Raw genomic sequence first — 12641 nt, forward strand, 5'->3', positions numbered from 1 at the left:
GTGACTATAGTTCATGTTAAAAAATATGACAAATTTATTCGAAATTTTTTAAATCAAACATTTAATTATTCTTGGGGTTTAACCATTTGTTATCGAAATCCACTAGCCTGGCTATACTAGATTCATGCCGCGTAGGATCTATTTAAGGAGAAAATATTCTCTGTCAAGAATTTCTTCATTCATAACGCTCGAATCGAGACCAAGTAAGCTACATGAGCTATCAATTTATGACAAATTTACTAAGTTTGATTGCTCAAATTAATGAAATTATCAGCATAGTGTCAATTTGAGAAATGTAACCTGTCTTTCTCATTACCGAAACTCGCGAACTATTTCGTACAATCGAAGCTGAATTATTTTAGTTATGATACATAGTTGGTACGAAAATACATAGATTACCCCCTGAATTATGGACAAAATCCCTGATACACACTTTTTGCGAACGAAAATAACTTTACACACTCAACGTTTTCAGACTGTTCCTAATACACACTATTTTTTTTTTGACCAGTTTTTCAAAACATGTGTAATGTCACGCTCCAATGAGATAGTGACACATGTCATTAACATATTAAAAAAAGAAAAAACGTTAAATTATAATTAAACCCATCTTCTTCATCAAATATACCACCATGGCTGCCATCTCTTCGACTCCCATTCAGATTTTTCTGCATCTGCTAGTTGTATTTTCACCTCATTTTCTCCATTATCTTTCTTACCTTCTTCTTCTTCGTTATTTTCTTTTTGAGCAGGTGATTCCCAAAATTGATTATTAAGATCCGCCATTTTCATAGGATCAGATCAACATCTTATTAGAAGCAAACCATTTTTAGGCGGCATGAAAATGCTTGCTCTAGCTTTCTCCTCTTCCACTACTTTTAATTCCTTCATTTCAATAGTATTCTCAATATCCCAAAAAAATCTCAAAATAATTTGGAAAAACCCAGAAAATCCCTCTTCAAATATTATCTCTCTCCACCTTTAAAATTCCAAAGACTTCATTAATAAACTCTTCTTAATTTTTAGGGAGGATTTTAGAGAAAACAAACAGGGATCCACGATAAGTTTTTTTGTTTCTTCACGAGCCTCATTTTTGTTGGTAAACAACGCACTAGCCATGTAGGCATAGTAGTGTGTATTAGGTACAGTCTGTAAATGTTGAGTGTGTAAAATTATAATTGTCCGTAAAAAGTGTATAACAGGGATTTGGTCCATAGTTCAGGGGGTAACCTATGTATTTTGCCTAAATAAATTTCAAGTAGCCATCACTGGGATTGATTCATTTATGATAAAGTTTTGATGTGCTCATGCATGAGCTCATATTTGTTATATTTATGATTTTAGGGTGCATAAGTGCATTGACTAAGGAATTAATGAAATTAAAATATGGTTGTCTTCTGTCAAAGCTAGATCATTTATGGAAAAGTTACGCGATACAATAAATATATACATTATATTATATTTATAATTTGTAGTTATACTTTCAAAAAATTATCATTTCGTAGCTATATTTGCATTTTATAGCAAATCCGCATGTAGTACTGAAATAAGAGACAATTGTTTTGACCTGAAGCAAGAGAGTAACAAGCTTTTGTAGTTTAGTTGGTTAGAGTGCCCCCTTAGTAAGCGGAAGCCTTGAGTTCAACTTTAAATGAAAGCATTCTATTTTTCTGTATTTCACGTTAATTGTATTTCATTGCGCGAACCAATAAACACAAGCTATATTCATTGCGCCTCAATACGCTTGATACAAGCCGATAACAATAGTAATTAAGCAAAGTATAATAATGCCCCGAGAGTAATTGGCTTTTTGGAGTCCTTTTTTTAATCCAATGTCCCGAAGGGACACTTTTGGATTCTAAATACTTTGTTTTAAACTAAACTATATTTAACAAAATGTTAGCAAATAAATATAAATGCTACAGAATTATTTGGTGCAGGATTATTCAACTAATCAAAGCATGCTTAACTATAATAGTAATATTTATCAATCGTACATATGACGTCAAGCAACAAATAATTATCTAAATTTATTGATTAAGATACGTTCAGGTCTATTATCGTACACAACCTAATGCGGGTTTGTTTTTAATATTCTGCTCGTATTAAATTAGCATATGCATCCATCTTCGCGAAATTAGTCTCCATGGTTATAAATTACTCTACTAATTAATTTTTGGTACATGCATAATCAAATTTGACCCCATATATATATATATATATATATATATATATATATATATATATATATATATATATATATATATATAAAAACACACAAGAGTATTGAGTCGAACCCCTTTAGAGATAGGGGAAAGATTTGCCCCAGCTTGGCGAATCGCATCCCCGCGCAACGAATTGCGTTGCCAACGTTCTGATTGTCTTCTTATCATTTCCGTTGCATGTTTGGGGTACGTTTAGTGTTCAATATATTCCCTGATGTCAGTAAACCATGGTTTACCGTTGGGTGCCCTTTCACTGGCCAAAAGATCATTATTGAACATGTCGGGAGTCAACTCAAAAATTTCTATTAGGTTGCAATACACCGGGCTGCTTCTTTGTTCTATCATGATTGGGCGGACTTTCCCTCAGGAATATTTATCATGTTATCGCTACACCCTCTCTAGACAAAAGATTTGATTCAAGCCACTCCACCGCTGGTACAATAGCAACCTGCCTTAATAATCGCATGGGCGCCCGGGCTTGACAAGTTCAAGCAAAACCGTAGAGAGAGCGGGCTACACCTAGCTTAGCCTATCCAATAGCCCGTCTTGCTCTTCAATTCCATTTCGAGAGTCATTATAGCTCTTTTGGACTTATACATGCAGCACCCTTTTATCTTTCGGCATAGACCCTTCTTTCTCCTTGCGATGCAAAGGCAATGTCAGGGAGTCCGACTCTTCAATCGAAAAAAAGACGGTCGTGTGCGAGTCGGCTGGGAAAACACAAGCTTAACACGTCTTTCTTTATCTTTTTCATTTCTGAATGTCTTTTCGAGGATTTAGTTTTGAACCAATGGGATTTTTCGAATGATAATGAAGCTTGCCATTCTGTTTATTTGGTCGAATTCGACTCTGGGCTTGCCCTTTTGCTAACTTTTTCATTATGCTGGTTCAAGTACTGCTTATGCTTGAAATATCTAAACACCTGAAATCCACTCTCAATAGATGTTGCCCCTTAAACAGTGTGAAAGGGTGGTAGGTAGAACTAAAGGAATAATCTTTTTTGATTCGATAATGAAATCAATAGCTTTCCCGAACAGGAATATAGGAAGAAGCCAATAGCCTACAGGCATGCCAGCGGATAAGTTCCGTTAGATTGGACATAACAACTAATCATAAGATCATGCTAAGTTCAACTACCTAGCTTAGTTTAAGACTTTGTTCTTTATAGCTTTGTTCTGATTTACATTTGATATGAGTTTAGTGTATATTCTTTTAATATTATTTGCAATCTAAAAAATATTTTTAATTAACTGCTCATAATGAATGAAACTAGTTATTTGAAAAATAAGAGGCACACTCAATTGTAAATGTGTGACACACACGCATACACGCACATACATACACAACTAAAATACTATGGACTTTTTTACCTTTTAAATATATATTTGACATAACATAAAATTATCAATTAATATTTTTTAATATTTGGAACTTTAAATTTAACTAAAGTATTGAATATTTTATGTTTCTTTATTTTAACTATATGTAGAAACTCGGAATATTTAGAAATCTAAAAATCGAGTAAAGCTTTACTTATATAAATTATTTCCTTATTTGAATTCTGTAAAATTAGCTAATTACTAAAAATTTGAAGGATTTGTTATTATGTTATAGATCTAGCTATGCATAATAAGGAAACTTAATAATCTGAAAGTAATTAAATGAAAATTTTACCTCTTATAGCAAAGGTATACACCCTATTTATTATAAACCAAAATTATTTTAAAATATTATTTTCTATAGCTACCTTTTATATTTGATAGCAAAATAAGTATTTATGCTATATACTACCATTGAGGAATGATATAAGGCATGAAGTAAGCTATTTATATTTTTTCTCTCTCTTAGACAGCTGGACATACCTATTTTTAAGGTGATTGTCATTACTGTATTCATGAATACAATGTGCGAATACATGCGTGTACAACTGGACCGCCCTGATTTTAGGCACTTTTTACTATTGTATTCATGAATACAACTGCGTGAATACATGTCAATACATGCGCGTATAGCTGGACTGTCCTGATTTTAGGCGCTTTTTGCTGCTGTATCCATGAATACATGGCGCGAATACATGTGAATACATGCGCGTACAGCTGGACTGCTCTGATTTTAGGCGCTTTTTGTACATGGCGCAAATACATGCATGTACAACTGGATTGCCCTGATTGTTAGGCGCTTTTTGTACATGGCGCAAATACATGCATGTACAACTGGATTGCCCTGATTGTTAGGCGCTTTTTGCTGTTGTATTCATAAATATAACAATGAATACAGCGAATACACTATCGTAACAACTGAATAGTAGCTATAGGAAGTAATTATGTATATGGTAGCTATAGAAAGTTAATAGTCACTAAACAATAGTGGTTTCTGAAAATTCCTCTAATTAAATCGCTTTTTATCTTCCGAGAAATTGAAGAATTCCATGATATTTAGTTGTGAAGGATCCAGGTAAATAAATTAGGAAGTAGGTGTTTATGTGATTGGTTAGAAATGATATATATTTCATAGAGTTTGCTAAAATCTCATATACATTACAACTAGATGGGTCAGATTTGTAATTAATAATTAATGGGAACAAAACAATTCGGCAACATGAAATATTATTTGATTTAAAAGTTCCAATTCTTTTCCTCACCGTTCTCTTTGTCATAAATACATGTATTAATTTTGTGTTGAAGTTTCATGCTTATATAATATTTTCTCCGTTCACTTTTATTTATTCACTATATTAAAATATATTTTCACTTTTACTTGTCAATTATACTAAATCAAGAGAAAGACAATCTTTTTTTTCCTATTTTACTCTTATCATTAACTACTCATTCCGCAAATCATTTTACAAGACTTTTGGAAATACTATCATTATTATAGGTAAAATTGTAAAATATATATTTTATTTATTGTTTCTTAAAGGACGTGAAAAGTAAAAATAAACAACTAAAAGTGAACGGAAAGAGTAGCAAAATACAAATAACAACAATCAAGTCCATTATTCTCCAATAGTAGAAGTAAAACATCAAATTAAATATTATCAGCACTTGAAGAATAGGCCTTCAGAAAATCTTCATCTTGTTACGAATCAGTTCCATAATATCAAACTGCAGAGGATGAAGCAATGAGCTCTTCTAGTGTTCCTATCTTCATTGGATGTGAAAACTGCCCAAGTGAATATCTTGATTCATTTCCACTCATTGTAACTTTATGTGTAACAGCATGTACTCTGTCGTTGCTCCATTCCTTAGTCAATAAATACACAAAAAACATTTTGCATGATCAAATTAAACTACATAATTAGGGTTTACAATCTACTATGATACTCTTTCCTTTTTTTAGTATATTAAAAAGAATGACATCATTTTTATCTTGAAACCCTTTCAGCTTCTCATTTTTACCCTTAATTATGACATACCCCTATAGCCATACAAATATTTTGACATGTTTAAGAGCACAAATTCTATGCGTTGCGTACTTTTGGTATATGAGACAAAAATCGTTTTTTTTTTTTTTTTTTTTTTTGCTTCTTAAACTCCGTATGCGCCTAGTCAAACACGGTCGTAAGACAAAAAATATTTTTCTCTTCTTAAGCCCGGTATGCGTCTAGTCAAATATTATCATATAGAATGAAACGGAAGGAGTGACATACAAACTAAAGTTTCATAGATAGGGAAAAATATATAGGACTAACCTTAAGTGCATCACCTGCGATAACAATAAAGGATGAAGGAGGAAATTCAACAGAAATCCAATGACCATCCTTTGTTTCGATCTCCAAACCATTTACTTGATTTTGATGGAGTATAGTAATAAAGCCCATGTCACAATGAGGTGGAAGACCAATGTTAGGCCCATCGGACATTGGAACTCCATATTTCATGACACGAACAAGGTTACCCTTAGATTTAACACACAATTCATGATGTTTCTCCACACCATAGCTTGCAAACATTGTTTTAGTCACCATGTTGTCTAGTTCCATCATTTGCTTTGAATGGGAATAAAGTAGTCCACTATTCACACAAAGCCCAATGGAAAAACAAAATTAAGAATATTAAAGGAGAAAAAAAAAAAAAAGAGAAATTGAGGAGGGAGGAAGGTAACGATATACCGTTAATAGTCTATTTGGCCAAGTTTCTAAAATCAACTTATTTTGAAAAGTTTTTTTTTTTTAAAATGACTTTTGGTGATAAGCCGTTTAAGTTTGACTACTTATTTAAAAAAAAAAATACTTTTGAGTATCAATTAGTGTTTGATCAAATTTCTAAAAAGTGCTTCTAAGTGAATTTTTCTAAAAAGTATTTTTCAAAAAAGAGTTTTTGGCGTAGAAACTATATTTTTTTACTTCTCAAAAAATATTTTTACTTCTACTCAAAAGTACTTTTTTTCTTCTAAAAGCTTGGCCAAACACCTTTAAAAAAAAAAAAATTGGCCTAAAAGAAGCTTGGTCAAACAAGCTATAAGTATATTTTTCTTAAAAGTACTTTTCGAAAAAGTATTTTTGGGAAGAAACTACTTTTTTCTGCTTCTCAAAAACTATTTATGCTTCTACTCAAAAATACTTTTTTCCTTCTTAAAGTTTGGCCAAATACCTAAACAATACTTTTGACAAAGAAAACACATTTGGCCGAAAAGAAGCTTTGACCAAACAAGCGACAAGGATGGTAAAAAAGGTCCTTGATGTGCGAACCAAAAACTTAGTATGAGGAAAAGAAATCTTAGTTAAGATATCATACCAAAAATGAGTATTTCCAGAGGGCCACATGAGATTTGTGAAGCTTTGAACTGATTCAAGATTGGTTGCATTCTCAATTCCCATGCTTTCATAAAGAGGCCGAGTATAGGATTCTGGTCCAATATAACCAAAATTAGGAATTGTCGAAGTGTTTTTAGCTTTAGTTTCCACAGGTAAATCAAACAACTTGTCCACTGCCTGGAAAACTTGTTTACATTGCTCCATTGAAATTTCTTCATAGATTGCTAAGAAACAGCCATTGATTTCGAAAGCTTTTCGAACATCTTGGCATGTTGAAATCCAACAACTTGAACTTGGGCTCATGTTTTCTTGGCTAAATCTGATAACAGGAATGACTCTTTGGGATTCCATGGTCCACAACTAAGACTTTAGAGATGTATATTAGGACTGTAGGAGGTAGCTATCTGAATCATATATATATATATATACATCTCATTATAGCAAGAGGACTAATGTTTTTTTGCCCAGTGGTTTACATCAATTATTGTCTTTATCTTTGGCCGGCAATCTTTTACATAATAAAATTTCTATCATCAATTTCTAATGTCAATAATGACTTGAAAAATTTGAATATTGTTTCATGTGATGCTCTTGTCATTTCTTTTTGTTTTTTTGCTTATTTCTCTGGGATTGAACATTGGATTATTCATGTTGATAGATTCCTTAAGACAGTCCATAGATATATGTGTATCACTTATGGTGAATCAGCTATTGCTGTTAATCCAAAGGTCACAAGTATCTAATGTAAAGGAAACAACTTCTGCTTGTCTAGCAGAACATGACCCGACCAAATTCCGCTCAACTCGCCTATTTAACACTTGTATCCCAAGATTTGGTTATAGTTTGGGCTTCTTCGACGGCCTACTTACCCAATCTTTTGTTTTTTCTCAGGCCAACTCTACATTTTGGGTAGATTCTTATTGATGTCTCACGTTATGATCCATATTTCATAATTTGTCCATATCAAAACGATCAAAAAGAAAAAAAAAAATATATTTTTGAGGAATAAGAAAAGATTAAAGTAAGAGAATGTTGAGTATCCCAGCTATTTATATATTAAGTATATAGTTAGTTGTAACCACTTAGAGTTAGTTAGTTGTACAAATATAAATAGAGTAGTTTACTAGCTTTTGTACTACTATTCATTTTCTTCCTTGAAGGTCAATAACATAAGGAGCTTTCTTTCGGTCTTCCTCTCATTCTCGCACCTTCTAGAACTTACAGTTCTGCCATAGCTGAAACTTCTCAACAGAGAACTCTCTTTCAGATCACCAGTGTTAACAAGAGAAGAGAAAGTAAATTATATGCTAAGAAAAGAAAGAATTATATTTTCCAAAAGAATGCAAGTAAACTCGAAAAAGAAAAAGTGGCTCATATGACCAGTCATGAGATTTCAACTAAAGGGTTTGTAATCGATGTTTCTATTTGACCAAAAAGTATTAAGCTTTTTGTTAAACTAATTAATGATAAAATAAAGGGTGAATCTTAGTTAAATATAATAAATTCTAGATCAAATATTGGAGGATGTTGGCAAAATGAACAGCGTTTGAGAGTATTAAATAGCAGATGTATACTCAGTGATTACCAATAAATGTTATAAGATGAACATGCAATAAATGTAGATAATGGCAATAAATGTAATAAGAAAGAATCTATCATCCAATTATTATATGATTTGGACGTTTCTTCCACCTGACAACAACATGGAAAGATGAGAAGCAAAGATGGATAAGGAATCTTCGGATCTTGTGAACAAAGATTAAACAACATGTGCTTGAATAAGATAATCAATGAACAAGACAACTTTTGTATATTCCCTTTAGTCAATCTTTTACAATGTGCTCTTATCAGAAAGTGAAGATCCCCTCTTTGTTCTCTATCTCTTCCTATTTATAAGGGATATTCCCAAGAAACCCTAAAAAGTACAAAATAAGGAATATCCAAAGGAATATTCCTTGTGTCCATTTCTATACCTATCCTACTGTTATTTCTTTACTCCAGTTGCTCGTCCTCGGTGATAATCCTTCTGAGGACGACTCCCCGCTATTATGCCATGGTCGACCCCGGCCACGATCCTGTTTATTTTCTTTCATCAAGTCACCAAATTTAGACCAATACAGTTAGTCCCTCCGCTTGTTGAGGTCGTGGTCTTGCACGCCCTCGATAAACGGACCCGGTCTGCGTCCGTTTAGAAGAAATCTGGTCATGTTGATTAAGTCGAATCGGCCGAGGTCGAGAAACGGCGTGGCCAACGAGGCTGCGGTTGGTGTGGCTGACGTCATGGCCACGCGTCTCATCATTACGCATCTTCCCGATGTAGTGTCTGTGCTTCTGTCGTTTCGATTATAGCGCCATTGACGGTCTGCTGCTTCGATTTCGGTGCCACCCAACCCTATAAATAGATGTGGGGGGGGGGGGGTTCATTTTTGAAAATTTTCGTCATTTCTCATTTCGCATGTGCACTGTTCTTCTTTGATCTTCTTCTCCGATCTCCGCTTTCAATTCTTTACAGCCTCTTCAATTCTAATCCCTGACTTCTTACCCGGTCAATATTTTCTTCAGATCTTTGTTGCATACGTTTCGCTACGGAAATATGTCACAATCCCCTCATATTCACGACGAGGTTTCCAATGTCACTCCATTATCGGTAGCCCTTCCTCCCGGCGGTGAGGAATTCATGGCTGAAGAGAGGAAAGCTTCCTACCGCGGAAGAGATAGTCTCCAAAAACCCTTTGGTTAGACATGACTTTCCAAAGGAGCCTGCTCCCGCTCAGAGGCTTTCTGAGACGGGACCTGTGATGACCCAAAAGGTCATCACTTGCTTTTAAATTAAATTCTGTATTTTGAGGCCTTAAAATCCTCTTTTATCTTTACCTCGATTGCGTGCACAGTCCGGGAGTGTAGCCGGAAAGCTTAATGAGAAAATCTATAAAAAATGATAAATTTTGACTATAAAATAAATTAATTTGACTTCGATCAACATTTTGGGTAAACGGACCCGGGCCCGTGATATGACGGTCCCGGAGGGCCCGTAGGAAAATATGGGACTTGGGCGTATGCCCGGAATCGAATTCCGAGGTCCCAAGCCCGAGAAATGAATTTTTAAAGAAAATTATTTTCTAGAATTGTTTAAAGTATTTTGAAATGAAATTTGATTAGAACATGATGGTATCAGGCTCGTATTTTGGTTCCGGCGCCCGATACAGGTCTTATATATGATTTAAGATAATTTTGTGAAATTTGGTGAGAAACGGATGTCATTTGACGTGATTCGGACCTAAATTGCAAAAATTGATGTTTTATGAAGTTTGAGAAAAATTCTTTGATTTTGAGGTTTAATTCATTGTTATTGAGGTTATTTTGGCGATTTGATCGCACGAATAAGTCTGTAGGATATTTTTGAGGTTTTGTGTGCACTTGGTTTGGAGTTCCGAGGGCTCGGGTGAGTTTCGGGTAGGTCCCGGAATGTCTTAGGTTTAAAAACATGGATGTTGCAGGTTCAGAGAAGTGCAAACCTCTGAACCCGCAGTGCTGACCGCAGTAGTTTTTGTGCTGTCCGCACTGGTGACTGTGCGGCCGCATTTGATTTTGCGCGGTCCGCACAGATTCACTGGTCCGAATTCGAAAGCTCATATCTTTTGATCTACAAGGAATTTGGGGATGGTTCAAAAACAAATGTTGTAGATTTTTGAATATAGTTTTCAGAAACATATTATAATAGTCATTTGGACATCTGTAGAGAAAGTTATGGCCAAAATACTAAGACCTGTCACTGCTGAACACAAGTAGTGCTGTGCCACCGCAGTTGATTTTGTGCGGTCCGCACAGGGCACCTGAGAATAGTATATTTGGACGGGATTTTCAGTTATTTTTCATTTTTCAAAACCCCAAAAACATAAGAGGCGATTTTTCAAACAACCTTTCTTCTCCAAAATGTTGGTAAGTGATTTCTAACTCATTTTCTTCACTCCTTAACATCTTTTAACATGATTTCAACTCAAAATCAATGATTTTCATGGGGGAAATTGGGAGTTTTGGGTAGAACCTAGGTTTTTAAAAAATTGGGGATTTGGACCTCGATTTGAGGTCCGATTTCAAAACAAATTATATATTTGAGTTCGTAGGGGAATGGGTAATCGGGTTTTGGTTTGAACCTCAGGTTTTGACCATGTGGGCCGGGGGGCGATTTTTGACGTTTGGGTAAAACTTTGGAAAATTCATTTTCATGCATTCAAATTGATTCATTTAGTGTTTATTGATGTAATTAAGTAACTTGTGACTAGATACGAGCGAATTGGTGGTGGAATCAAGGGGTAAAGCTATAATTGAATCGTGAATTATGTTCGTGGCATCGAGGTAAGTGTTTGGTCTAATCTTAGCTTGAGGGATTAGGAGTTGAGTCCTATTTGCTATGTGGTAATTGTTGAGTACGACGTATAGGCATGGTGACGAGTATCTATACGTTGGTGTCTAGCATGCCCGTGAGTCTCTATATTGTGATTATCATGACTTCATTGTATCTTTCATGCCTTGGTGAAAGTTTCTAGTTGTTGTATAAAGTTTGTGGAAAGAATTGTGACCTATGAACATTGAGGAGTGTTTGCTCAAGTTGTATAACGAATTGTGAAAGTATAAGTGACAATTGAACTTTTAGAGCACTGGCTCGAGTTGTGAAATAAGTTGTGAAGGTATAAGTGATAATTTAACCTCTAGAGCACTGACTCGAGTTGTGAAGTGAATTGTGAAGTAAAAGTGAGAAAGAGAAGAGATCATTATGTTGTCACCCTTGCCGGGCTATTGTTGATTTATTTTTTATCTCCCTTGCCGGGACGTGGATGTTATTGATGTTGTTCCCTTACCGAGATTTAATTGTTGACTTGTTGCTCCTTTGCCGGGATTCTTATTGCAAATTTCCTTTATTTCCTTGCCCTATTGTTTGTGATTGTTGTTTGGGTGAGGAAGGGAGTGTAAAGCACGAAGGGTGATGCCGTGCCGCACGACGTACCATTCCGTGCCTAATATATTGATTTCATGGTGAGGAAAGAGTGTAAAGCACGAAGGGTGATGCCGTGCCGCACGATGTACCATTCCGTGCCTATTGTATTGATTCTTATGGTGAGGACGAGAGTAAAAACACGAAAGGTGGTGCCGTGCACTTGTCCTTGATTTCCCTGATTCTTGCTGATAATTGAGTCATGTTGTCCTTTACGTTTATTTACTGATTTCCTGTTGTTATTTGATTTTATTTCGAGGTTATAGATTCCCTTACCCTATTTGCCTTGTGGTTGTTGTTTGGGTGATGAAGAGCGTAAAGCACGAAGGGTGATGCCGTGTATTGTTTTGGTGAGAGAGTGTTAAAGCACGAAGGGTGATGCCGTGTATTTTTTTGGTGAGAGAGAGTAAAAGCACGAAGGGTGATGCCGTGCACTTGTCTTTGATTTCCTAATTTTTATTGATAACTGTGTTACGGTTTCTCTACACTAAATTGCTGGCTTCCTGTTGATACTTGTTGTTTCCCCGCAGTATGTTTTCCCCCTCCCATACTTGACTGTATATGACTGTTTCTTTCTGTACTTCTTTTCTGCTGTATATAGTTAAATTGCACAGGTTTATTTGGTAGTCTGGTCCTAGCCTCGTCACTACTTCGCCGAGGTTAGGCT

The 12641-nt window shown here is 35.0% G+C and overlaps 1 protein-coding gene across 1 annotated transcript; it reads right to left on the reverse strand.

The window, feature by feature from the left end:
- LOC109231159 (probable 2-oxoglutarate-dependent dioxygenase AOP1.2) lies at nt 5149-7389 on the reverse strand. The gene is made up of 3 exons (XM_019396732.1): nt 6962-7389; nt 5917-6238; nt 5149-5468 (listed from the first exon to the last, which is right to left on the reverse strand). Exons 1-3 carry the CDS (start codon nt 7330-7332, stop codon nt 5325-5327), a joined length of 837 nt encoding a protein of 278 aa, XP_019252277.1. The 5' UTR covers nt 7333-7389; the 3' UTR covers nt 5149-5324.

The sequence above is a fragment of the Nicotiana attenuata genome, chromosome 1, assembly GCF_001879085.1.
Source record: "Nicotiana attenuata strain UT chromosome 1, NIATTr2, whole genome shotgun sequence".
Lineage (NCBI taxonomy): Eukaryota > Viridiplantae > Streptophyta > Magnoliopsida > Solanales > Solanaceae > Nicotiana > Nicotiana attenuata.